A 27,757-nucleotide genomic window follows, 5' to 3' on the forward strand; every position below is an offset into this window, starting at 1 on the left:
AAACAAGTAGCATCGCGGATGAGAAATGGATCATTACTTGATTAAAACTGGCACAACAGGCCCTGAGAAACCTACAGGAGCTTATTAAGGCCATGGTGAAAAAAATACGGACACAGTGAAGACAAAAAAAAATGTAAATGCCGAGATTGAAGTCGACATTTCCACTTTATTCTCGTAGTTTATTTTATCAGTAGAATGTCGCAAACTAAATTTCATCTTAAAATGAATGTTTCATTTACTAGACTTTCTCAAATCCTGTCATAAATTAATGTAGCACATTAAATGCTTTATATTAAGTGTTCCTCGACCCAGGTGTTAATCTCTGTGCGCTTCTTAAACTGACTTCCTATCGCACTTAGGAAGTGCCGGCAGCAATCGCCGCAAATTGACTTCATGATATTCCTGCTCAATGAACATTCAGAATCCTAAGATAAAATACTTGATATCTTTTTCACAATGAAATGCATTAAAGCATGTATTAGACATGGGTGGCAGGGGGCACGGTGGCGTGGCTGTAGTGTTGCTTCCTTGCATTAAGGGGTCCTCAGGTCTACTTTCAGTGTAGAGAAGTTTATGGCAGGTGTGACGAGGCTTCAAAAAACTGGATATTTGAATGGGTATCACACAGGTTTAACTGAAATATTGTGTAAATGTTGGGTTTGTGATCTGGAGGTCGGAGACAAGAACGCAGAATTCAATGGATGTATTTCTGAGCAGGCTTTTTTTATTGCATGTTTGCTGTGTCTATCTTACGTACTAAACCCTCAGTTCCTATCCTTTGTCTTTCTCCGTATAACCAATCACCACACGGCAAATGTCTTTGTGAAATTAAAACTAGTTATAAACCTAGACCTCAGAGTTTTCAGAACTTTAAAAAAAAATTTTGTTATACATGTTTAATTATGCCATCCATTCAGAGGTCTAAGCTTATAACTAGTTTTAATTTCACAAATACGTTTATCGTGTGGTGATTGGTTATGTGCAGAAAGAAAAAGGATAGGAACTGGGGGTTTAGTATGAGTCTAAAAGTAGGAAAAAAGTTGGTTCAATTGAAAAAGCGTTTTCTAAAGCTGAACGCTCGGAGGTTGAGCGTTATGCTAGGCTGTTCAATACTGCTTCTTTAGAAGAGTTTGACCCACGACCAGCTATGGAATTCTGGCTATCTGGCAACAGGCACATCACTCATAAAAAAACCTGAACCATTGGCATCCACTTCTGCAAGACCATCAGTCCAGGAACTATGCAGTTCAGCTCAGGCAGAAATGAAAAGCATTCAGCACATGCTGTCTGAGATAGTAACGATTCTTGGGGGAGAAGATGTTGCAAGACAAAAGCTGAAGAACATGGCAGAAAATGAATCAGGACAGTGTTCTGTTATTTAACTGTAATATATGAAAAAAGAACTAGTGTAGCTATAATGAAGGCATTGTTTATTAGCCAGTTCAAATAAGAGAATCTTTTATATAATGTTCTAGAGCATGGTGGCAAAATACTACTTCCTGAAAGAACTTTTTTCAGTTTTAAAATGGAAGGCAGTTTTGGTATCAATAAAAGAGATCAGAAAAAAAAACTATTTTTCACTTTTGTTATTTGTTTATGGGCAAGTGAATTTAACTGGAGGACAAGTGGATTTTCTAAGTTTACTTGTCCGTGGACAAGTAGAAACAAATTTGATTTCCACACCCCTGGGAGGTTAAACTATCCAATAAATAAATCCAATAAAAAATGAGGTTAAAATCCCAGGCAGAATCTGTCTTTAAAAAACAATCCCAAGCCACAACGCCTCCTTTCAAAAACAATGACAGCTCCTCTGTTTACTCCAGACAGGATCTTTGCAGGCAGAGGAGATGTCCACCAACAGGCGCAGTCAGCCATAACACGACTTGGGTCCCAATTGCCAGTTCCTCAACAAACAGTGGGGTGCCATGCTGAACCTTGTTCCTCTGACTCCCACTGCCACTCTTTGGGCTTAAGCGGAATCCCTTCTGGAGTGGTTGGTCACTCCTTCTCCCCAAATTGATCAGCAGGAGCAACCTCTGTCAAGCACATGAGTATACGATCAGCCAAGCACCACAATAAAACTTGGAGTGGTGGAAGCACGGTAACATCCTCATCCAATTGAAGCCTGGGACTCTAAGGGACTAACAATTATTTATTTAAAGTCGTGCTTCACCATGGACCTTTTCACATACTTTTCACCTTCACATACTGCCCTTGGCCTGCTATTTCTGGCTCAGGTCTGGGGTCCTTCATTGTGCTATTGAGTGTTGTAGAGTGTGGATCATTATTATAAGTGTTGTTCAAGTTTCTGGATTATAATTATTTTTTACAGTTTTTGGATTATGAACTGGATTTGTTTGCTTTGGATTACCTATTTTCATAAACCCTTTAGGGGGTATGCTGTGCTTTCTTTCCTTCTCTTGCCGATTTTGTTCTTCCTCTTCTTTATTTTGGTACATTATTGAAATGTTTAGAATGTCAATATCTTTTGTCCTTGACTTGATTCTTTGACATTCACATCTCTTTGTTGCCTTTGGTTAAAATAATGTTGCATTATGACTTTTAGGTTTTTTTGCTTTGCAGAATTGCTAGTGTTGTAAAATCTACTAGTATTATGTTTTATGAAAATGCATTAATTGAGCATATGATACTATGCCTACACTAAAAAAAACTATGTATTGAATTCTTTTTTTAATTAAGGCAATTTTTTTGCTTGCCCATTTTTAGGTGCATTCAACATAGAAGTTTGTATATAAAGTTTTTAAGAACATATGTATTTGTAATGCAGACAGTTTCACATTAAATCACAAGTTTGTATATAAAGTTTTTAAGAACAAATGTATTCGTAATGCAGTTTCACATTAAATCAAAATGTTAACCTGAATAAGTTTCTTAACACTAGTGCAACTAAAAACCAAAAGCTAAGCTTTATAATTTGCACGTTGTCAGTTAAATGAAATTAATACATTTAGTATACTTATTAGACTCAGTTCAGTCAATTAAATAATACCAACTTAAAATTTAAACTATATTTACATAGTAGTAAGTGTACAAAACTTGATAAAATATAAATATGTAATTTTAATATAATTATCTGTATTATGTGAATGACATAATTACTTACAAATATGTGCAACAATTCATGCTCCCTTTATACAGTCAATAAGTTAGTCATACAAAATGAAACCATAGAAAAATATTCTAATTTCTAACAATGACTTGCTTTAACACAAACATTTTTATGGTTCATTGATGGCACCTGGCATATCTCATTCACTGATTCTTTCAGGTTCAAACTCAATCATCACCCAAGAACGGGTCTGTAGATTCTAATTCATTTTATTCATGAACTGAACCATTACCCGAGAACGAGTTTCTTAATTCTCATTCACATATGATTCTCTAAGGCAGCAGTGTTCAATCTTTTTTTCACCAGGACCGGTTTTATGTATGCTAATTTTCCACAGTCCGGCCATTGTGCATGCATAATAAATATTATAGCGCAGAGTCAGTGGGAGCCCTGAGCTTGCCTCCCTGCACCGAGGGTTCCATCTCAAATAGCGATGGGAGATGATGACACCTGAAGTGTGTTTATTATGTCCAGTCTGCTATGTAATTTCACTTTGGTTGCTTTCACTGCCAAAAACCCCGCTTCACAAAGATATGATATTGGAAACAGAAGCAGAATATTTAGTGTTTTTGTGACAATCTCCAGAAATGTTTGTATTTTGCTCATTTTAGATAGGGTTAGCTTGTGGGCTTAATGTATTGGGCATGAAAACTGTGACAGAGACAAGTGTGAGAAAGAGGCACAGACGGAAGTGATGTGGAGATTGTTGAATGAGAAGTGGTCACACTTATTGAAAGTTATCCTCAGTTTATTGTACACCACAAACAAATCAATCTGAATGTACATCCAAACTTTACTTTCCAAACTTTACTTAAGTCAGCCCCTCCGACTTCCTTAACTAAAGAGTCTGTCAAGGTACATAAATAATAGAGCATAGCCACTATTCTACATCCTCCCTCTTTAGCTTTGTTCCTTATTTCAAAATACATAAATAAGTTTGCTTTAAAATTTTCTTAAAACACATTCAAGAATTAAACATTTTATCAACACTTCAACACAGCATGTCAGATTGAGAAGTATAAATACTGGTGTGGATGCATCCTTGTCTGAATGTGCAGCCGCTATGAAAATGTCATATTCTTGTTCAATTATACGTCAATTCTCCGTAGCATTGCCATCAAACACAAGCAGTTTGGGTCTACGAAATCCTTCTGCCATGCTGTCAATGTACACTCACCTAAAGGATTATTAGGAACACCATACTAATACGGTGTTTGACCCCCTTTCGCCTTCAGAACTGCCTTAATTCTACGTGGCATTGATTCAACAAGGTGCTGAAAGCATTCTTTAGAAATGTTGGCCCATATTGATAGGATAGCATCTTGCAGTTGATGGAGAATTGTGGGATGCACATCCAGGGCACGAAGCTCCTGTTCCACCACATCCCAAAGATGCTCTATTGGGTTGAGATCTGGTGACTGTGGGGGCCATTTTAGTACAGTGAACTCATTGTCATGTTCAAGAAACCAATTTGAAATGATTTGAGCTTTGTGACATGGTGCATTATCCTGCTGGAAGTAGCTATCAGAGGATGGGTACATGGTGGTCATGAAGGGATGGACATGGTCAGAAACAATGCTCAGGTAGCCCATGGCATTTAAACAATGCCCATTTGGCACTAAGGGGCCTAAAGTGTGCCAAGAAAACATCCCCCACACCATTACATCACCACCACCGGCCTGCACAGTGGTAACAAGGCATGATGGATCCATGTTCTCATTCTGTTTACGCCAAATTCTGACTCTACCATTTGAATGTCTCAACAGAAATCGAGACTCATCAGACCAGGCAACATTTTTCCAGTCTTCAACTGTCCAATTTTGGTGAGCTCGTGCAAATTGTAGCCTCTTTTTCCTATTTGTAGTGGAGATGAGTGGTACCCGGTGGGGTCTTCTGCTGTTGTAGCCCATCCGCCTCAAGGTAGTGTGTGTTGTGACTTCACAAATGCTTTGCTACATACCTCATTGTAACGAGTGGTTATTTCAGTCAAAGTTGCTCTTCTATCAGCTTAAATCAGTCAGCCCATTCTCCTCTGACCTCTAGCATCAACAAGGCATTTTCGCCCACAGGACTGCCGCATACTGGATGTTTTTCCCTTTTCACGCCATTCTTTGTAAACCCTAGAAATGGTTGCGCGTGAAAATCCCAGTAACTGAGCAGATTGTGAAATACTCAGACCGGCCCGTCTGGCACCAACAACCATGCCACGCTCAAAATTGCTTAAATCACCTTTCTTTCTCATTCTGACATTCAGTTTGGAGTTCAGGAGATTGTCTTGACCAGGACCACATCCCTAAATGCATTGAAGCAACTGCCATGTGATTGGTTGATTAGATAATTGCATTAATGAGAAATTGAACAGGTGTTCCTAATAATACTTTAGGTGAGTGTATATTCAATTACCTTGTGCAATTCAGTTGCTCATTGCACTTCAATGAGACATAGTTACTGACGATTTCTGATACCATGTTGAATGATGAAAGTTATTTGACAGTTTATTCTACACCACAAATAAATCAATCTACATGCATATCAAAAATGCTTGATACCACCCCTCCTCTTAATTACAGCAGCTTTCAAGATACATTAACAACCAAACATAGTCACAGTTGTACAGAGATGATTTGGTCATATTTCAAAATAAAACACGCTGCAGACTCCAATAGTCAACAAAATGGAATTAAAAAATAAAAAGTTTCTTTTTTCTGTGCGGTCTGGTACTAAATAATTCATAGCCAGATACTGGTCCACAGCCAGTTGGTTGAGTACCGCTGCTCTAATGTAACATTTTAATTGTGTTGCCATGCTTTATGTATTGAAACAGAACAATGTCATATCAATAATAAAGATGTTAAATATTTAATTTATTATACAGTAATCCCTCCTCCATCGCGGGGGTTGCGTTCCAGAACCCCCCGCGATAGATGAAAATCTGCGAAGTAGAAACCATATGTTTGTGTAGTTATTGTTATATATTTTAAGCCCTTATAAACTCTCCCACACTGTTAACATTATTAGAGCCCTCTAGACATGAAGTAACACCCTTTAGTCAAAAGTTTAAACTGTGCTCCATGATAAGACAGAGGTGACAGTTCTTTCTCACAATTAAAAGAATGCAAACATATCTTCTCTTCAGGAGCAGAGAATTTCAGAGGGAGAGAGAGAGCGCTTGCAAAGAAAAGCAAACAATCAAAAAATCAATACGTGTGCTTTAAAGTTTGCCGTGGCATTTTTTAGAGGAGCGTCAGTATCTTCTAAGCAAACAGCCTCTGTGCAAATAGCCCCTCTGCTCACATCTCCTCCGTCAGGCGCAGAGAACGTCAGAGAGAGAGAGTGAGAGAGAGCGAGATTAAAGCAAACAATCAAAAAATCAATAAGTATGCTTTTGGAAGCACCGCGATAAAGTGGCATTTCTTAGAGGTGCGTTCGTATCCACTAGGCAAACAGCTTCTGTACAAACAGCACCTCTGCTCACACCCCCTCTGTCAGGCGCAGAGAATGTCAGAGAGGGTGAGAGAGAGGCAGAGACAAGCAAACAATCAAGCGCCACGCAGGAAGCATATCTTATAGCATTGAGGAGTTTTAGTTAATATGTAATACGTGCTCTGATTGGGTAGCTTCTAAGCCATCCGCCAATAGCGTCCCTTGTATGAAATCAACTGGGCAAACAAACTGAGGAAGCGTGTAGCATAAATTAAAAGACCCATTGTCCGCAGAAATCCGCGAACCAGCGAAAAATCCGTGATATATATTTAGATATGCTTACATTTAAAATCTGCGATGGAGTGAAGCCGCGAAAGTCGAAGCGCGAAATAGCGAGGGATTACTGTATTTAATAACGTGAATTACTGAAACTTATCATTTCAGTGTGATCAGAGGAGACCACCTGCGACCCCTGTGCACTTCCCATATGAGCCAGCCTCAAATCCTATTGATGAATCCAACAAATCATTTGAATCAAAAGATTCAATTTACTAAACTTGAAAGGATCAAATCAGTCAAGTGAATTGAACCTCCTATCACTATTTGCTGAGTTGTATTGAAAAAAAAGAAAAAGATGCTTTTGTGATGTGGGTGTATCAGAAAAGTTTTCACAAAAATACATATTCCATGATCTATGACTGTTACCTAAAAATTGGTAACTTTCTTTCCAACTGTATAAAGGTGAGGGTATTGTTTTAAACATGCCGTAACATGTGGTCAACAAAAGGGATGATTCTAGTCATGTTCAAAAAAACTAATTTATCCATCATCCAACTTGCTATATCCTAACTACAGGATCACAGGGGTCTGCTGGAGCCAATCCCAGTCAACACAGGGTGCAAGGCAAGGAACAAATCAGCCCACCGCAGGACACACACACACACCAAGCACAATTTAGGATCGCCAATGCACCTAACCTGCATGTCTGAAACTAGAGCACCCGGAAGAAACCCACGCAGACAAGGGGAGGACATACAAACTCCATGCAGGGAGGACCCAGGAGGTGAACCCAGGTCTCCTGACTGCGAGGCAGCAGCTCTACCACTGCACCACCGTGCCACCCCCAAACTAATTTATTTTAAGTTAAATTCGCTTAAAATAGATATTGTGACAGATAGAGGGTGCTATCGTCCTCTTGAACCCTTGGACAATACGTCAGACACCAGGTAAAAGTCCAAATATTTGTTTTATTAACAAAATAATGTGCAGAAAGCACCTGCACTCCACAATATTCATATACTGTAAATAAGCAATACTCCACAATAATCAATTCCTCCAACTCCCAGACGCGTTGCCACCCTTCCACCCAACTCAGCTCAACCCTCTGGGTTTCCCACAATCCTTTATAGTCCTTGACCTGGAAGTGTTTCGCTCTCTCGGTCAGATAAAAACTTCTTTTTCTTCAACCTGGAAGCATATCATTTCCTCTGTCCACGTGACTAGGACGCACTTCCGGGTTGTAGGGAAAATACTCCTTGTTCCTCCCTGCAGCGTCCTCTAGCGGCCCCTATGGTATCCAGCAGGGCTGTGGATAAAAACTCCATTGTCCAGGATTCCCTGCTGGGCTTCGGGGCACCTCCATGCTGCAGGGAGGTCTCCATCTGGTGGCCTGGGGGTACTAGTCTGGATGAACGGCCGGCCATATATCACAATTTGTAAAGTAAATATCAATGAACAATAATTTTTTAGAATGAGTGTGGCAATACAAGTCATTATCACAATAAAGAATATAAAGATTAATATTTTCATGTTAAACATGGCATTGAAAGCTTCACTCCAGTGTCAAGCTTTTAAAAAAATGAAAAAAGAATTTCCAACATATAGGAGATAGCATTGCGAAAAGTGCTATTTGTCTATATGTGCAGGGTACAGCCTGTTCTGCAAAAGACATCTGCTTGCCAAAGTGGAGAAAATGCATTGGCATGAATGTATGGAGAAATCTTGGCATTTAAAAAATTGATTCTTTCACATCATGTATTCCTTCCATGTTTAATCCATATTGTTCATTGAACATACTACTACATTGGTAGAAAATCGGAAAAAAGTTGCTTTATTGAGTAGAAGATACTACTTTTTTAACTAAAGAATCATTTTGTTTCAGTGTATGTAATAACTCAGTGACTCTGGAATCAAAACTTTCTAAGGAAATGATAAAGGAAAGAATAAAGTAATAATAGTGTCTAACTTGCCAGGATATTTAGCAAAAATATTTTTTTAATTTCCTTAAATTGCATGTTAAGAGAATAAACCTGTTAATTTCTTTCTCTTTTGCATATCAGAAGCTGAAATGCATGTGACCTTTGGATCTGCGCCCCCTTGCACAAAGACTGAGGCTGGCCAGCTCTGGTTTGACATGTTAAGGAGAGGCTTGCACCTGTGTGACGGCAGGGACTGGATTACCATGCTGCAAGGTTTGTTATAAAATAGAGAAGCCACAATCGTGCTGGAGCAAAAGCTACAGAAATTTGCAAGAGTAATGGTTTCTATTTTTAAAAAATGAAAAATTGAGTTCACAGTACATTCCTTCAGCTTTTATCAATATAACAGTTGCAAGATTTAATAACAAGGATATTCTGATTACCTTTAAAATCAAAATCTAGAGTTTTCCACAGCCTTTTCTTTATTTTTGAAGCTTTATTTCCAGTATAGACATTTCTGGCACAACTTAGTCATCAGTTAATAGGAATGGTCACAAAAACCGAGGCTTATCACTGCAGCACATTTCTTCACTTTTGCATTAAAAATGGAATTACACAGGCAAGCAATACCTGCTCAATTGTGTATCTATTTTCAAAAGTAAATAAAGTACAATGTTCAAATCCAACTGTTTTAATCTAACAGTTCAACCCCCCTGCTTAGGGTAAGTTAGATTAGTTAGATTTTATTACCCCTGAATTAAATTTGCTTGATATTTTTTAATAAGGCATATCCAGTAGGGCTCACACTCACCCGGGTCCAAGGCATTCCCACTGCAGAGAGGATAGCAGGTCAATTAACGGAAATACAAACTGGCATGGAGGTGGTTTGCCAGCTTTAATAGTTGAGTGATTGTGTAGAAATTGTGCATCGTTTGGAATGTCCACTATGATGGCCCTGTTAAATGGAATGTCACAGCAAAATTATACTTTCATTTTGCAATGCGCATTTACCAAGTGTACTGTATTCACTAAACTTAGCAGATCAAGAAATCCTTCCTACTGATTAACTGACTGAATGTAAAAATATGGCAGTGGTTTAGGAGAGGGGTCAGCCCTAATGATAGATGAAGTTATTGGACCCTGGAGCCCAGGAGGCTACTACTGTTCAGAATGTAATGGTTTGATGGAAAACGGATGGACAAGTGCAGAAGGCTTTGTCTGGGTTACACAATTCAGAATTTATTAATTCTTTGTTTGGTTGTTATGAGGATAAATCAGAAAGTAAAGGCAATTTGAAAATTACAAAGTTACCACAACAGATAGAAGCAGACACAATACATGTTCACAATGGCTTATGGGTAGTTCAAACACACACACAACGCAACATTCTGCCATTACTCTGGTTGAAGCCAAGGTTAAATGACCATGGTTGATCCAATGCAGGATTGTACCACTGTTGAACAATGTGCCATAGTAAGATTTCTTTTGGCAGATGGAGTGAAATCTGTTGAAGTTCACTGGAGAATGTTGGCTCAGTATTGAAGTGAAAATGGCATGACTCAATGAAAAGTTTATGAATGGGTAGAAAGGTTTAAAGTGGGACGAACAAGTGTAACCAACAAAACTCAATCTGGCCGACCATCAACATCATTTATACAAGCCCACATTGACATGGTGAATGTCTTCATCTGAAAAGACTGACGGATTACGTTGTCTGCTGTGGTGCCCATTTAACATTATGAAGTTATATATATTTCTTTCTTTGCATGTTAATATTGAGTAGGAGTTCAAAGCACCACTAATCAAAGAAGAAAGTAAGTTAAAGAAAGAGACGTCCATTTTCTTAACACACTTTGTACATTACAGATTTATAGGGTCATGTATTCAGAGTACACCGAAATTCTTACATGCAGGGTCTGGTAGCAGCAAATGTAAGCCAATGGTAGTTGGTGTGCCTGTACATCCCATGTGACACTCATGCGGGCATCTTTGCTATTCTAGTAAAGGTTGTTCAATCGACTTATCATGAATATCTTCAAAATGCAAGGGACATTCCAGACAGTGAGTCAATGATTCTACCACTTTTGCCAACATGCCCAATTAGGAGAGAAACAAATAAAGAAATAACGAATAATACTTTTTGTATACCATTACTCTGTTATAATCTGAGACAAATGAGATTCTGGGTATACTGTCATTAGTTATCATATTATAGCTAAGCATTCTGTGAAAGAATGAGGGCAGTGGATGTAGAATCAGCAAAATTGTTAAAGAGGGACTTGGATAGTGTTCCTGCTTGGAGAAATTGTGGCAGCTGCAATTTAATTTAAGTAAATTTAAGGTATTACATGTAGGAAGTAAAACTTTTACATTTGAATGAAAAATGGGATGTCTGAAACTTGAAAGTATGCCTTATGAGTAGGATCTAGGAGTCACAGTGGTCTCGTCACTATCTACATCCAGGCAATGTACAGAAGTGATCCAGAAAGCGAATAGGATTTTAGATTATACATAGAGATGTGTGGAGTGCAATTCAAGAGAGGTTATGCTTATATTATAAAATTCCCTTCTGAGACCTCAACTGGAGTTGTGGAATCAGTTCCAGGTCTCCATATTACAAAAATAGACATAGCAGCACTAGAGAAAGTCTAGAAAAGAGTGACTAGGCAACGAGAGGTGTGAGCTGTGAGAAGAGTGTGATGGAGTTGAACTTTTCCAGTTTAATGGAATGAACATTAAGAGGTGACATGATTGAAGAATTTAAAATTTTGAAAGGAATTAATACAGTGGGTCCCAGATGTTACTTTACAATACATTTTGCAACAAGAAAATGGAGATATGGTGGGAAACTTAAGGGCACATAAATATTTGAACATTTTTCTTTACAGGTATGTAAAGAACCATAGACACATGCAATAAATTACCAAGTACTATGGTGGAGAGCTGGACTTCCGGGACCTTATAATGTTATTTTAGACAATCTAGGAAAATAAGATGGACATGCTTGTTGGGCTGAATGATCTGTTCTCGTCAGAATGTTTTGAAAGTTGTCATACTTTTTCAGCTAAAATACATGGAGATTTTAAAGAGCCACTTATACCAAACATGTATATTAAAAGATCCATTTTCTGCGTTGCTATAAAATGTTTTGTTTTCTTGCAGTAAAAGAAAGGCTGGACTATATTGAAGATTATCAAGACCTTTATACCAATTCTGAAACTCTTGATATGGAGATATTTGAAATTCCTTCCAATGGGTTATTCATGGCCACTGCAAATAAGAAGCCTCATCCAGGCTCTGGGATTTATAAATGGAAAAATGGCAGGTTTGAATCCTACCAGAACATAACAACCCATCAAGCACAAGCATGGAAATATTTTACAATTGGAGAGAAGGTAAGAGGATACGTGTCTTTGAAATAGACAGTACAGTTGTGTTCACAAGCTGATGTGAGGTGACACTTGGCTCATACACAACATGTATACATGTACAAGTAGTCTGACCAAAATGGCAGCTTCACTAAAAATGAGCAGTGCACATCTGCTTTAGTAGTCCAAAGAGTGGTGACATTACACAAGTGGTCCCCACAGAGTTCTTAGAACTAATAGCCACTGTGCTAAGGATAAATAAACAGCAGGGGCCTCATGTATAAACAGTGCGTACGCACAAAAATGTTGTGTAAGAACGTTTCCACATTCAAATCGCGATGTACAAAACCTAAACTTGGCGTAAAGCCATGCACATTTCCACGGTAGCTCATACTCTATCGTACACAAGTTCTGTGCTCAGTTTTGCAGACTGGTGGCACCCAACATCAAAGCAGTGCTACTGTTCCTGTGTGGTTTTCCTTTCTTTTTTATATCCATATCCCTGAAGTGGCTTTATAAATATACTGAAATTAAGCACATATTGTTTAATGCATCTGATTGTAATTAACTTGTAACAATATAATGGTCAAACTCTTCCAAATACCATAACTGCTTTAGCGTTGTTACTCTCACTGCACCTTTTTCTTCTTCTTCTTTCAGCTGCTCCTGTTAGGGGTTGCCACATCAGATCATCTTTTTCCATATTACTCGCACTGCACTACTCGGAGTATTTATATCACTGTATCTGAGTGTGAATTACAGCTGTACAACAGCTAATCGGAAAAAGAATTATCGATATATAGCATTAAACACATGCTGCCTCAGCCATGCTGTCTATTGAACTGCTCTCAAATGGCAAATGCTTCAGAGCCTTTCCTCGCGGTTCAGAAACAGTTTCATCCCAAGGACTCTAAACGCACTTAATCAGTACATCAAGTGCTCCTTGTAGAACTGTTTGTACTTATAAGTACAATTACCTCAGTGTAAACTTGCGATACAGTTATAATATTGCACAACCTGAGCCACTTTATAAAGCGTGTATTTACATATATTGACAATATCATTTTTAAGATGAAATGCAACAAAATATGTTTATTATATTATACAGATAAAACCTTAACTTCATTTAAATGATCTATTTTGTTAATAATTAAACATGTGAGGACACAGTGCTGTACCATCCGTTCACGGATTGTTTCTGCCTCACGCTGTATATTTGCTGGGGCTGGCGCAACACTGGATAAATAGATGGATAGAATAATTAAACACGTACTATGAAGATATTTCAATGTTCCAGCATGCTAAGGTTACAGATGGCTTAACGTCTATTGCAGAGCTGATTGTATGTCGATTGGGTATTTGGAGAAAGAAAAATAAGGACAAGAATTGGAGGTTAGTACGTTTGAAAGAGACAGTACTGCTACAATAAAGTATTTAATTCGAAGGTCGCGCATGACACAGCAAGCATCTTGCGTGAGACATGAACAATCACTGCGCCATCATGTTCCCATGTTTAATAATATGCTTTAACTACTATCATCATTAAAATGATATCACATATACATCTCAGTATTTTAATTATTCAGAGAGCTGTAATATCACAAATGTAATGGATTCTGTGTCCTGTCAGAGGAAGAGAAAGCCCGGAAGCACGTAGTGATTCACACACATAGAGCACATAGAAGATCAAATACAAAACAAAGTATTTAACGTGCTACTTTATTTACAATGGGATTTGAAAAACTAATAAATTAAACAATTTTAAAATGAAGTTTATGATGTTCTACTTTAATGACAAAATTAATACATGATTAAAGTGGAAATTTCAAGATTAAAGTTGACATTTCGTGCTTTTTTCCCATTGTATGCCTTTTTTTTCTTTGTACCCTAATAAGCTTTTATATGACACTCAGACGGTGGGCTTTTAACAGCGACTTTGATATCTGAAAACTTCATTTTTATTTTGGGCACTGTGCAACTTTGTGAACGTGAGCTTTTTGAGTTTCTCCGACACGCTATGTCACTCGATCAACTTCCGTTTGTTGTTTATACCACTGTTTAAACCAACAAATAGTATGGTTTTCCTTGCCTCCACTTGGCATTCGCTGAAATTCTGTTTTCCCTTGTGTTTTTGCCATTGCCTTTTCACAGAAAACTGAGATTAAGGGCTATTTATATTGATTTGAATATACAAAGAGGCGTAATTCAGTGAGGAGTTGGGGTGGGGCAGCAGGCGCGTGCACGTGCATTAATTTTCAAGCTGACCAGGATTTATGTAGCCCAAGAACGTGGAAGTTGGTGAACGCACAGATTTATGCATCTGGATTTTTTTGTGAGTAAGCACATTTCGGCTTTTGTGCTTACGTCATGTTATAGTGCGAATTCTATGCACGACATTATGCATGAGGCCCCAGAACACCTACAGCCCAGAGTGTCTTTTTTCACTACATAAATAAATGAAATTTTCAGATTGCAGCCAGTGAATCATAATAGCCCCTCAGCAGAATGGCAGGCAGGCAGGGAAGTATTGGACCCAGGAACTGGAATAGCAGAGACAGACTAACTTTACTCACTTTACTAAGCAGGCTAACATTCCAGTTCTACACACCTGCTGAGGTAAATCTGCTGATTTTCATTAGTTTAAATTTGTTTTCCCCCCTTTTACAGCATTAACTTTAATGTCTTCAGTAAGGGAAAATATCTTTGTTTCCAAGCTCATGTCAGCAGCACCAACTCATTGAAGTTAGGATGTTTGTGATTGAGAAAAGTATATACAATATATTAATATCAGCCTATTTTTCAGACTACTGTAAGTGCCCCAAAAACAATCTATTCTCATGTCTCCTATTGTAGATTGCCATAGCTACATAGAAACCAGCCTTGAATGTCAGACTCAAGGGGCAGGTCAGGGCCATGTTCAATAGTACCGGTCTGTAACTTTGGTCTACTTATTTGCTGAGTGAACTTCACTGCTCCTTTGGGTTTGGATTATGTTAATTTAAATTTTAGTAATGAATTGTATGCTAATTTTGAATAACCCCTTTTTAAAAGTGTGCCATGGTGGCCCAGTGGGAAGCATTGCCACCTCATAGATACAGCATCCAGGGCTTGAAATCCACAGTCATGTCCATGTGTAATATGTTGTATTGTTACTAAGTGACAAAGGTTGGATATAATCATCAAACCAAGATGATTTTAGGTGGCTGAGTAGTCTAATCCTTAAGCCACAAATCTTGGAACACTGGAGGAAGAAATATCCATATGGCTAAGGGTCCACACATCAGAATTTTCCTCCCTCTCCTTTAGTTTTACATCTTTTGTTTGCCTTGTCAGAAAAATGGTTAGTCTAAAACAGAACTGTTGCTTGATAATTCATGCTTCACCTTAGGACATGCAGTATACCATGGCTATGGTGTCCCAGCTCTCCACCTTGATCTGGATGTTTCAAGGTGATGTGACCACTTTTTGCCTACCTAGACTCTGCAGCCTTGGTTCAGTTGACATTAGATGACTTGTCTAGGTGAAAAGAATGATGGCCCATCCAACAGAGCTGAGTCTATATGATCTTGGCTTCCATGCTGGCTCCCTTTGCTTTGGTAGAGATACTGTAACTGCTGCTGCAAACCTTCCAGTTAAAAAAAAAATGTACAGAAGCAACACTAAAGAATTCTTTTACAAGTTTCCAGGTAGCAACAGTGCACAACCCACAGCTCACTACCATTCAGGAGGTATGGATGTCCCTTATAAGGCTAATAGCTTGTTTTTTGTCTGGAGGTTATAGTTGTGTAAGACTCAGTCTCATAATTTCCTGAAGTAGTTGTTGGTCCAGCAGACATGTTGATAAACTTTCTTGATGTTTGCTTTTTTAAGGCAATAAGCTCTGAAGGTAGGGGCAGTGCTCAACAACTCCTAGCGTGTCTGCTTAGATGGTGATTGCCAGGGTTTAAGTTACCTGGTTAGGAAGATGATCAAGGTCTGTAGTTCATCTTTAGAGGGGGCAACAATATCCAGCTGAGTGCTTATCTAGGCTCACCTAATTATTTGGCACTACTAGCACTCGTTTTCCTTAGACCTTGGTGAGTAATGCTTTAGGTCATCTTTTTCTGCCTGCATCCTCCTTGTAGACCAAGTCACTCCCAACTTGGTCATTCATGTTGAGCAGCCGCAGTAAACCAATAAATAAAGCACATGGCTGCATATATCTGTTGTAGATCTTGAGCAGATTGAATTAATCATTTACTTACATTTACATTACTCTCACTTCAGTGTAGATTTTAACCTATAGCTTTGCCCTATAGTTTATCACTGTAATTTTCATTGCACTTCCATTAGCTTTCTTATTTTGATAATACTTTTTTTTTTTACTATTTTTAAACCTCGTCTAGAAAACACACAGACATAACTGTTCCCAGAATGGTTAAATGGTGCAAACGAAATATGATCTGAAGACCACAGGAAGATCTTATTAAATTGCTTTTATCCTTGGCTTATATCCCCTGTAACATCTGGCTTAGTGGTAGATAAAACATGTGGCCATTCTGTTAATTTATGGATGTGTTCATAATCCTAATACCTAAAAAGTTTGCTTCATTATCCATTTATTATAAATTGTGACTTTGCTAGAATTAATTTAATTGGGCTGAATAAAAAGAAAGCAAAGGGCTCAAGTTCACAGTATACCAACTGTTAACATTCATCTTTTCAGTTCTTCCTTTGGATAATGATAAAACAGAGTAACTAAAAAAAAAATATATAAATATATATATATATATTACTGCCTTAAAATTTTTATTAAGAAGAAAATTAAACCTTTTTAAACTAAGGGAAAATATACCAATAATTATTTGTTAAGGATCTCTTTGCATAACACATTGTGAGTTCGGCCCTTCGGTTGTAATATGACCAAGCTGTGCGCTGACCTTACTCTTGAGCATGCAACGTACAGTTGGCCATGTGAACAGTAATCTTGTTTCAAATCTCACAGCTTGGATTGCTGCTGTCATAATTTGTCATAGTTTGAGTTTCATGGTTTGTTTCAATTACGACAGTATTTGTAGGACTTGTGTTGAAGAGACATTCGACATCTGTCAAGCGTTGTAAGTATACAACCGGTTTCATTGATAACTTCACATCCAGCTTTTGAGAGTTTAAACATTCATAAACATCAAAGTGTCCACTACTGAAATCGTCACCTGTGAATCTAAGATGTTTAAGAGGCATAGGCGGTTGTCGAAAGGTGTAAAATATTTGGCCATTTCGGTACAGTTGAAAGCGACAATCGAACAATTCAGAGGCAGCCATCAACTCACATGCAGATCCATAGATGAAGGGCTTAAGCATTTCACTCTTATAGTGCTCCTGTGTAGTATAATTATCTTCTGTACCATCAGCAGTCCACACCTAGAACCTGTCCCAGTCATTCAATACATAAGACACAATGTTCCTCCGGATATCAAGAGTGAGCCTGATATGGCCGTGCAATATGTAACAAAGAGAATGGAAAAGGCAGGTGCCATCTCCGGGCATGGAAACCACTCGGTAAGTGACAGTTCTTTGATTGATGGTGATCACCTTGATAGACATGTTAATGGGGGTACGGTTGAAATGATAAAGGAAATGGGTACCTGAACAATGTAAACTAAGTCTTAAATACCTACACAATAACTATAATCGTAATAAATGAACAATAAAACAGCGGAGAAGCTGTGGATTAGATTAAAAGGCTGTAGTTATCAGCAGGGAGACGTGAATCCCATGGCGAAGCAAGGAAGGGAATGTAGAGACTGGAGCGAAGGATGGCCTTATATAGGCAGGCAGCCAACAACGTGGGAGGCATTGGGATGGGGGACCCAACGCCACCTCACACGGTGACCGAGCTGCAGGCTATGGACGTATAGATGTACGTAAGTAGGATTCAGTTAGCGTTGGGAAACCGCGTACCAAATTTCTTGAAGATGGGCTCATAAGTAACAAAGACCGTTGAAAGGTTTAATATGGCGGCCGACAGTGGCATCATACCACCGAAATAAGTACGTACATTGGTTTCGGTTAGCGCAGGGAAGCCGCCTATCAAATTTCATGAAGATGGGGCTATAAATAAGAAAGTTCAACATGGCAAACGTTGTCAACCATTATGACTGTTACGCGTAGAATTTCGAAATGAAACCTACCCAACTTTTGTAAGTAAGTTGTAAGGAATGAGCCTGCCAAATTTCAGCCTTCTACCTACACGGGAAGTTGGAGAATTAGTGAGTGAGTGAGTGAGTGGGTGAGTGAGTGAGTGAGTGAGTGAGTGAGTCAGTGAGAGCTTTGCCTTTTATTAGTACAGATATATATCAGTATGTATATGTATATATATCAGTATGTATATCTATATATATATTGTGAACCACAAGAGATGTCAGAGAGCCCCAAACTGCAAGCACAACTACACAGGAATAAGTCCCATTTAAAAATATGGTTTATTTTCATAAGTATCTACCACAAAGGTTCCAGTAGTGCAATAAACACAAATCTCTTCACCTTGCCTCTTTTCATTTCTCTTCTACATATCCCAGGTGAGCTTTGTCTACTCCACGTCTGGATGAGGTCGAGCAGTTTCTTTTATCTTGGACCTGGGAGTACTTCCAGTGGTAGGTCATATCCATATGTAAGTACTTCCAGGTCAAATGGAAATCCCATAAAGCAGGGCTCAGGAAAACCTGTAGCACCCCCTGGTGACCCCCATGGAACCCGACAAGGCTGTTCTACAGGACTACGATATCCAGAGTGTCTTGCAGGTATCTGCACAGGGAATATTAGCCAAGGAAACTGCCTTGGGGCAGCCCATAGTCCTGTCAGGTTGTCTCCCCCATCCTTTCATTATACTGGCCTTCCTGTTGGGTATTGTTACTGGGTCCAACCCATACGGGATGGCAATGTACCTGCTGTCACATTGGCATCTTCTGTCTTCTGGATGACACATGATGATTTTTGCGCTGTTTTTTGTGGCATCAGCAGTCTGTCCAGTTAAGGAGCCATGCTCCATTACAGCTGGGATAATAGCCCATGTCCGCTCTCCATCACAATATATATACACACATATATAGTGCCTTTAAACAGTCCCCTGGAAGATGAACTTTATGAACATATATATATGCATGCATATTAGTTGAAGTCCCCAGTGTTTCCCAGATTTGTTTTCAGAATACAAAGGTCTATGTGTTTTCTAAATGGTGACCCTGTTGTAATTGCTAGCTGTTTCATTTATCATCCACACAGCCTCTGTATCAGTGTATCTGCTGTTGTGAGTTGAGAATTAATTCTTTTTGGGTCCGACTGGATTACAGAATTGCAGTGACTCCTTGCTGGGTTGCTGTGGTCCTAATAATTGTGAACTGGAAGATGATTGGAACCACTAAGATTCTTCTTAAAGCTGGCCATCTGGCCAAAGTGAGAAAACAGGCAAGAAGGGCCTTAGTCAGAGAGGTGACCAAAACCCTACTGTCACTCTAACAGAGGTTCAGAAGTTATATAATATAGTAGAACACATCAGAAGGACAATTTAGGCATTTATGGCAGATTAAGTAGATGAAAGCCACTTGAGTAAAAGGCATATGACAGTTTCAAGGGGTCTGAGAGCAGAAGATAGTCCAGTAAGATGAAAACTAAACTTTTTGGACAGAACTCCAAGCACTTTGTATGGTAAAGACTGGGCAGTGCTCATCACCTGCCTACTACCATTTCTTTTGTGACAGGACAGAATTGTGGGAAGGATGACTACAGAGATAAAATGCCCATATCCAAGTGTGCAATGCTTGTAGAGACCTACACAAGATGACCCGAAGCAGTAATTGCTGCCAAATGCTTACATGTTAGAATGAGAGATTTCAGGAAAATGTGTGCATTTAAAATTAAATCAATAATACAATACAGTGTGCCAAAAATGACAGGTTCTGGATACTTTCTGAAACCACTGCACTTTGTGTTGAGTACAATGTTCTTTCTTAGAGTAAATGTTAGAACCTTTATTGAAAAGTATCTACCACAATGATACTGGGATTCATGAGATATAGAAGACATTGAAAAAATGACAACATTTACAAATATTTTAAGCTACACTTATTAATTACGGGGCCGGAGAGTGACAATGTGTTGCATGTTGGTTAGAACATGCAAACAAGAATTTCAGAAACAATAATAACCCTAGAAACCATGCATCACGTCATCTTCTTTTCAGTCAAACAGTATTAGTCATCATCAGAGAACACTGCAGTAGATGCCAAATGGATTGAACTGGTTGCTCAGCCAACACCATTCATTTTAACTTTTATGTCAGCTCTTAGATAATAATTTGTGCTTATGGTTAGAAACACACTGAACGCCCTTTGTTTCCCAACCATTAATGGCCTATGATTAATTTCCCTAAAGTAATTGCATACTTTGAGACTAATATGAGTATTATTCACAACAGTCACGGCTTCATTTCTTGTTAAATTCAAAAAGGTTCTCTTAATAAGCCGTGCACCTACAACAAGCTGCATTCTCTTACAAATCAAGCAATTTAATAAATGTTTGTATATATTACTGCTCCTCTGGTAGTCATGTGGGAATTCAATGATGCTGATTGCCTCTTCATTGACATTGTTGCCTCTTCAGTCTCGTGCGTTGTAAGTAAAGTACCTTTTGGTAAAAAAAAAAAAAATGTAAAGGACACAAATACTGAATTCTGTAACATTTGCCAGCACATCACAGTAAAAAAAATCCAATCTTTATTGTTTTCTTTTACCTATATTTACATCCTGAAATCAAGTTTTTATATTTAATCTTATATTGTATTTTATTTGAATCATTTGTTCAACTATTCTAAACTTCATGGGAAGTGAGCAGTCCCTTGTTTTAGTATTTTATCACTCTCCTGGCTTCCCTTTCAGCTTACCTTGCTGTAGTTGGCTGGTATATAAGGATATACGGTATGTGAGGGAATTCTGGGAAGATGTGTCCTTTTCTAACATTCCTCTCATGCACTGGTATCTGGAAAGTTGCTTGTTCACATCCTGTACTGCCTTTTTTGACAAACGAGAAGAGACAATTCAGTCCATCAAGCTCATTTATTTAGCTAATAGCTAAGCTGTCCCAATATCTCTTCCAGATTCTTTTTAAAGGTTGTCAAATTCTCAGCTTCAACTACATGTCTCAGTAGTTTGCCCCATAGTCCCACAACTCTTTGCATAAAGAAATGCTTCCTGGCTTCAGTTCTAAATGCACTTCTCCTTAATTTCCACTGATGTCCTCAAGTATATGATTCACACTTAAGCCAAAAGAATGTTGCTGGCTCTACTTTATCAATGCCTTTGAGGATTTGAAATACCTTGATTAGGTCGCCTCACAGTCTCCTCTGTTTGAGACTAAACAGGTTTAATTCTCTGGGTCTGTCAGAGTAGGACATGTCCTTAAGTCCTATATTGCTCTCCTCTGCACATCTTCAAGTGCTGCTATATCCTTCTTGTACCGTGGTGACCAGAACTGCGCACAATACCCCAGATGAGAGAAGAGATCCTACCTAGGTACCATAATATGAAAATTGTTCCATGGGTGCTGCACAATGGCTGACCCAGTGCTCTGGCCACCAAAAGTCATGCAATGAGGCAATTTCAGCTCAACAATTAACAAAATGCATCAAATCAAATAAAAATTATCAGTAATACTAAATGGAAAGGCATATAATTTAATATGTTGACAGTAGGGTTGGTGGATTGCATAATAGAACACCCTGAAAGAAAGAGACAGGCAACAAAGCCAATGCAGAACATCTACTATGTTATAAATTGCTAAGGTGTGTGTGTGTCCAGTTCCTCTGAGCAATCTGATTGGTCAGTTTAGCTTCTGAGTGATTAATCAGTTTAGCTTTGCTGACATGCTTGAAGGAGGAAGTGCAAGTGTGATACACACAAAGGGAAGTAAAGGCATAGCAGGCACGCTGAGAGTCACCTTCAAGGACAGGAAATATAAAAGAGGGCAGAAGTCGCCTTGATATGACAGGGTCCTGAGAAGCAGGTTTGACAGGAATGCATTCGAGAGAGGCTGAAACATACGAGGATACCAAGAAAGGTGCTGAAAGTACACACAGTGTAAAAGATATCAAATATTTTTAAAATTATTATATTACCTGTCTTTGAAAGGTATATTGGATAGTTTAATGAAAAGATTTGAGGGCTAAACAAGCATCTTAGCTACACTTAAAGCAAAAGAATAGAACCATATACAGTAATTGAACATCAATACCCACACATATCTTATACTTAGCTCAAGACTTTTGTTAAGTATCCATATCACTAAGATGCAAAATGTAGGGTGACACCATTGTTAACTTCTTGAATTGACTGAAAGGCTAAACAGCAAAATTGTTGGAAATTGCTAAAAAAAATTTCAAACGTTACAGTAGATTGTTATACATCACTCACTATCCACTTCCTAAAATTATTTTAATAATATATTATATATATTATTATATTTATATTTCCAGAAGCAATGGTCTGGATCTAATGTCACAGACATTATAGCTAAAGGTGTGTTTTTTGTATAAAATAAGGTAGCAAAGGGAGAATGCTTGTTTATCAGTAAAAGTCTAGAAAAATATTTTAAAGAAAGAAAAAAACTACCACTGCAAAAGTGTGTGTGTGCTGTGGGAATTGCTGTACAAGGCTTTATGGTATGCCCTTTATCAAATGAGAGATTGGCTACAGGCCTTTGATGCTGGAAAGAACAAATTAGTTTTAGGTTGCAGTGTTAAGAATTATGTGCTTCAGCATTGCTCTTGCTAGGTTCCTAGTTTTGAGTGTGCTTCTTTCTTAGTTTAGAGCATAAATTCTAAAACTGGGTTGTGTGATGTCTGAACTTGGTTTCTGTGTATGTGTGTCATTGGCAGTTTATACCTTTCTCTAGTCCTGTTAATAGTGGAATGGCTGGATTTGCAATGCAGGCAAATGGTTCATGTGGAGGGGAGCACCTGGCTCGAATAGCCAAATAAACTGTAAGGAGTGAAGCTGAACATACTCAAAAAGCCAAGGCAGGAGAAAGGTGGAGAAGAAGGGAAGAGAGCACCCAATCAGAAGAAGTCAGACTCCAAAAATTAAAAGCAAGAGGAAAATGTATACTATAGATAGTCAGGTGAACCCAGGTTCATTTAGGGTAGAAATATTTTTCTTTTCTTCTGGGTGAGGTGAAATTATTCAGGAGAGGACCTGATGGGCAAGCATAAGGTACGATATGATAAAAGTTTCCTAGGACATGAGGTACGGCTCAGTGCATCTTTCACAATAACAGACTATAACAGATCATTAATTAATATGGATATGTAAAGGACTCTTGTTTTCATTAATTTCTTTCTTACAATTGTTTTTTGTGTATCAGTGAGTTTTTTTGTTGAGTGTTTTGTTTCATGATTCATGGTGGGGGGTGGAGATGGAGCGCTGCAGTGCAGTATTATGTGTACTGGGGCTTTTTTTTGGTATCTTTTCTTATTTACAGTATAATGACATTTCTAATTTAATGTAATATTTGCTTCTGCTGGTGTGCTTCTGTACTTGTTACAGTCCTGTAGTAAAGTAGTGTTGCTCGCTCATGCCCCGACCATTTCTTTATTTTTTCCTCTTTTTGCTGCTGCTCTAGATCAGTAGTGCATATTATAATCAAGGCAGCTCAGGGAGCAGTACAACCAGACAATGAAACTGATCAACGATTGGCAGCAATTGTCCAAGGGTCCATGATGATGATCAGCTGGAGTTCTCAGAAAGGGACAAGACAACAATCATCTGAAATTCCCAAAGGGGACATGATGACAATCAGCTGGCATTTCCCAAAGGAGATAAAACAATGATTGGCTGGAGTTTCCAAAGGGAGATGGATAACATGCAATAGGCAAAATTGGATCCTGAGAAAAAAAAGTTTAAAAACCTCTGGTTTAGATGCTCTGGTTTACACTTGGATTTAAGTTTTGTATCAGGTTTTCCTTTATTGAGTCCCTGTTTATTTAGTAGACATGTTGTTGCGTTGCAACTTTTACCATTTAAAGAAGATTAATCAATGATCTTTTGATTTTTCTTTCTAGATAGAAATCTATTAATAATATGGTTGATAGGTAGACTTGCAATTTTCACAGTGTCGCTGGGGTGTTTTGGAAGCATTTATTCAATACATTGTGGGAATGTTCAGCAGAAAGGAGCAAAGACCACCAGGTTAACACAGAGCTTTGTTTTGTCCCATAATAAGCCCACAGAGAAGAGAAGGGGAGAAACTGAAAGAACCACACTGACAGCATTAAAGGTCCAACAGAGTTCAGGATCAGCCGGGGTTAGGGTTAGCCCTGCATGTGTGCTGCATGCTCCAGAAAGACATTATTTTTTATTTTTAATATACAGTAAACTTTGTTTTGCACAATAATAGAAAACATGCATACATCAATATAAATAACAAGATCTCAAGATAAATGATAAGTACATCACACCTCCACTACTCCCTAGCACATGCCTCCTACACCACACACAGATTTAAATACTTTACCCTGATACATAAAAAGATACATATATAAAACATTTTTTAAACTCTTCCACTACTCCCCAGTACACAGAAAGACATTAAGCTTGGGCTCTAAGCACAAGGGTGAGGGACAGTGAGAGAGAGATGGCCAGGGTATCAGTATGCATTTGGGCCACTGGAACAACTGGTGTTCTATTCAAATTTAGAGTGTGGCCATGGAGGAAACACCAGAGTCATCCAAACCTGGTGGCTGCTAGGAGGCACAGAGTTTTAAAAAGAAATGTAGGAGAATATGCTCATCATTCCATCATTTTAAGAGAATGGACACCTGAAGATCTGCTTTATACAAATGGCCCTTTAGGAGAGATAGAAGGCTCATTCCAGACAGGGACACTAGAGAACACTTAAGCGAATCATAATCTGCTGTTCCAGAAGCAAATGCTGCATTGCACCTCACGTCAGAAGGAACCTTAGGATGGGTTTAAAGATGTCTCACCAGCAGAGGCTATTTGGAGGAGGGTTCTTCAAACAGATAATTGACAAGAAGTATAAAGGCGAACATCTGTAGAGAGACACAGAGAGTGAGAGAAGGTGAGAAAGAGAGTCATTTGGCATGGTGGATACAGAGGCTACCCTAACAGAGGCCCACAGGTGCAACAGGTTTGAAGTTGTATTTGTTTTATTTGTGAAATAAAGTGCAGGTGTGATCAATAAATTACCCAAGTGGAAAATGTAATCTCCAAACCAAATATTCACTGACTAAAGCAACCATGGGGAGCATAACTATGCCAAATATCAAAAATGCCTCCTAGGTGCACTAGGAACAGTTGTAACCGAATGGCAATCTGCTTTTCCCTGCGTTCTGTAAATGATTGTCACGTAGGCACGTAGCGTTAAAACACAAGCTTTTATTTTCCTCTTCCAGAAAATCTTTTTTAAAACAAAAGGAAAAAAATAGTCAGGGCATCACATAAGCATCTTCTGCCTTCTGCCCCCAAAGCGTCCACCACGCTTCTCACCTTTTTATTTATACAAACACATTACATATAAAACTATTTAAAAAAAAATACTCAGGTTTTCTAAAGAGAACTATTTACAATACACATAGCTTTACACAAAGAAATCCTAGTTTTACAATTATATATTCTTAACAAATGAAAAGAAAAATAACAGAAAAAATATGGCAAACCTTTTTTAAAACAAAAGGAAAAAAATAGACAGGGCGCCACACATAAGCGTCTTCATCTCTTCTGCCTATTAAATAATAAATTAAATTGATTATAAATTATTAACACAAAGTAAATGAAATAAAAATCAGGAAAAAAACTTAAGGAGAACTGAAACCACAGCCTACCCAGAAAGCGCCCACCGCGCTTCTGGCGTTAAAGCCAAAAACGTGGTGCATGCAGGTTGTGAGGTGCAACACTAATTAATGCCCGTACTACAACAGATTATATTGTTGGTATATTGTTAACTATTTACAGGGATCAACTCTTTTTTGGGGAAGTTCATAACTAAAAAATTAAATTATAAATAACATTTTACACTTTGCTACACAGTCACAAAAAATTTCCTAAGTTCTTCCATTGTACAAATGGGGAATCCGTGCAAAATGTAGTAGAGTTAGGTTTAACAATGTGGATTTCCAAACTGTACAAGAAAATCAGCACATATTTGCTTTATATATTAGATTGAATTTACACTGTGTAGATTTCTCCATGTGATTATATTTGTTTAATAAAGCTACCACATTTTTGTGCTAACATTCTGTTATTATAAGCTGGCAAAAAGAAGACATAAAGAATGTATGAGCTTATCTAGTCAGTCGGCAAAGATAGAAGTTAAGTCTCAGCCATCCAGAGTGCCAAGTGTGGTATTAAAACCAGGCGGTAGTGCAGATCCATCTTGATTTCATGAGCACTTCCACTTTAATGTCCTTAATTTACAGTGGGCCCCACCACACACACATTGCTAGGCAACATCCATTGAGAGTCCTCTGAGCATTGTAGTCTTAATGGCTCTCAAATGTAACATACTTCAGTACAATGGATGCAAAGTGTTATTTAAATGATGGTTAGCTTCTGCCTCTTCATCACTGGTTATGCATGCAAGAAAACACAAAGGAAATAAGTGATGAGGTTAAATGAAATGAGTGGTTCAGAAGCAGATGCACAGCTTTAAGAAGTGCCTGAAATTGTAAAGTCAATACAACCAGGCATTTTAGAGTTTGCTTTGTTCAAAAATATGGCTGTCCTTAACAGAATTGAGAAGGCTTTGTAATGACCAGAAATGAAAAAATAGGTTGAATTAATTGGTAAATACACATGTGCTTCATGTAGAGGAGTAAAATGCAATATTTGCTTAAAACCATAGGAATGAACAATCAAAAAAGAGGTCTCCTTAACATCTTTTTGGTTTCTCTCAGACCACAATGAAATCAGAGAGACGTTTTATTTTGTCTAATGTTTCTCAGATTTTTCTCCAGAGAAAATATACCCTGATATTGTCACAAGTGTTTCCTCTTGAGCTTCAGCAGAGATCTTAACAAAGTCACACAATGGGCTAAGATTCTCCAAGTAGTGCCTTGACATCTTTTTTGTGCTCAGTAATATATGGTGAAATGTATGGACAGTTGTTTGTGGTAATAAAACACTTCACTATGTTTACAAAACTGTAGTCCTTGCTTCTGAATAATTTTCTTAGTTAATCTAAATTGTATTGTTGTTCTCCAGTTAGATCAAACTCATTGTGGAAAAAAGCAGGCAGTGTAGTGTAGTGGTTAAGACTTTGGACTTCAAACCCTGAGGTTGTTTTTCCAAATCCCTGTACTGACACCACTGACAAGAAAGTCACTTCACATGCCTGTTGTACAATTGGAAAAACAAAAGAAATGTAACTGATCATAGCTCATATGTTGCAATTCACCTTAGATAAAGGCATATATTGAATAAAAAATATGAGTTCTTGAAAGAGATTAAAACAAGACTAGAAAGAGATCTCATAAACTGTAAAATGCTTTTCAAACCAAATTCTTAAATTTGTCTCTTTGTAGCTCAGTTGTATTTCATGTCTCCTTTTAGTCTAAAGCTATTTCTCCTAAAAAAAATAGGTCTAATGAGCCA

At 38.1% G+C, this 27,757-nt stretch overlaps 1 protein-coding gene across 1 annotated transcript in view; it reads left to right on the forward strand.

The window, feature by feature from the left end:
* LOC120530630 (thrombospondin-type laminin G domain and EAR repeat-containing protein-like) overlaps window positions 1–27,757 on the forward strand; it is a 178,991-nt gene that overhangs the window by 91,371 nt on the left and 59,863 nt on the right. The window contains exons 6-7 of the mRNA XM_039755052.1: window positions 8,893–9,024; window positions 11,914–12,146. Of these exons, the coding sequence (XP_039610986.1) occupies window positions 8,893–9,024; window positions 11,914–12,146 (365 nt within the window). The remainder of the gene's footprint in view (window positions 1–8,892; window positions 9,025–11,913; window positions 12,147–27,757) is intronic.

Source organism: Polypterus senegalus, chromosome 6 (assembly GCF_016835505.1).
Source record: "Polypterus senegalus isolate Bchr_013 chromosome 6, ASM1683550v1, whole genome shotgun sequence".
NCBI lineage: Eukaryota > Metazoa > Chordata > Cladistia > Polypteriformes > Polypteridae > Polypterus > Polypterus senegalus.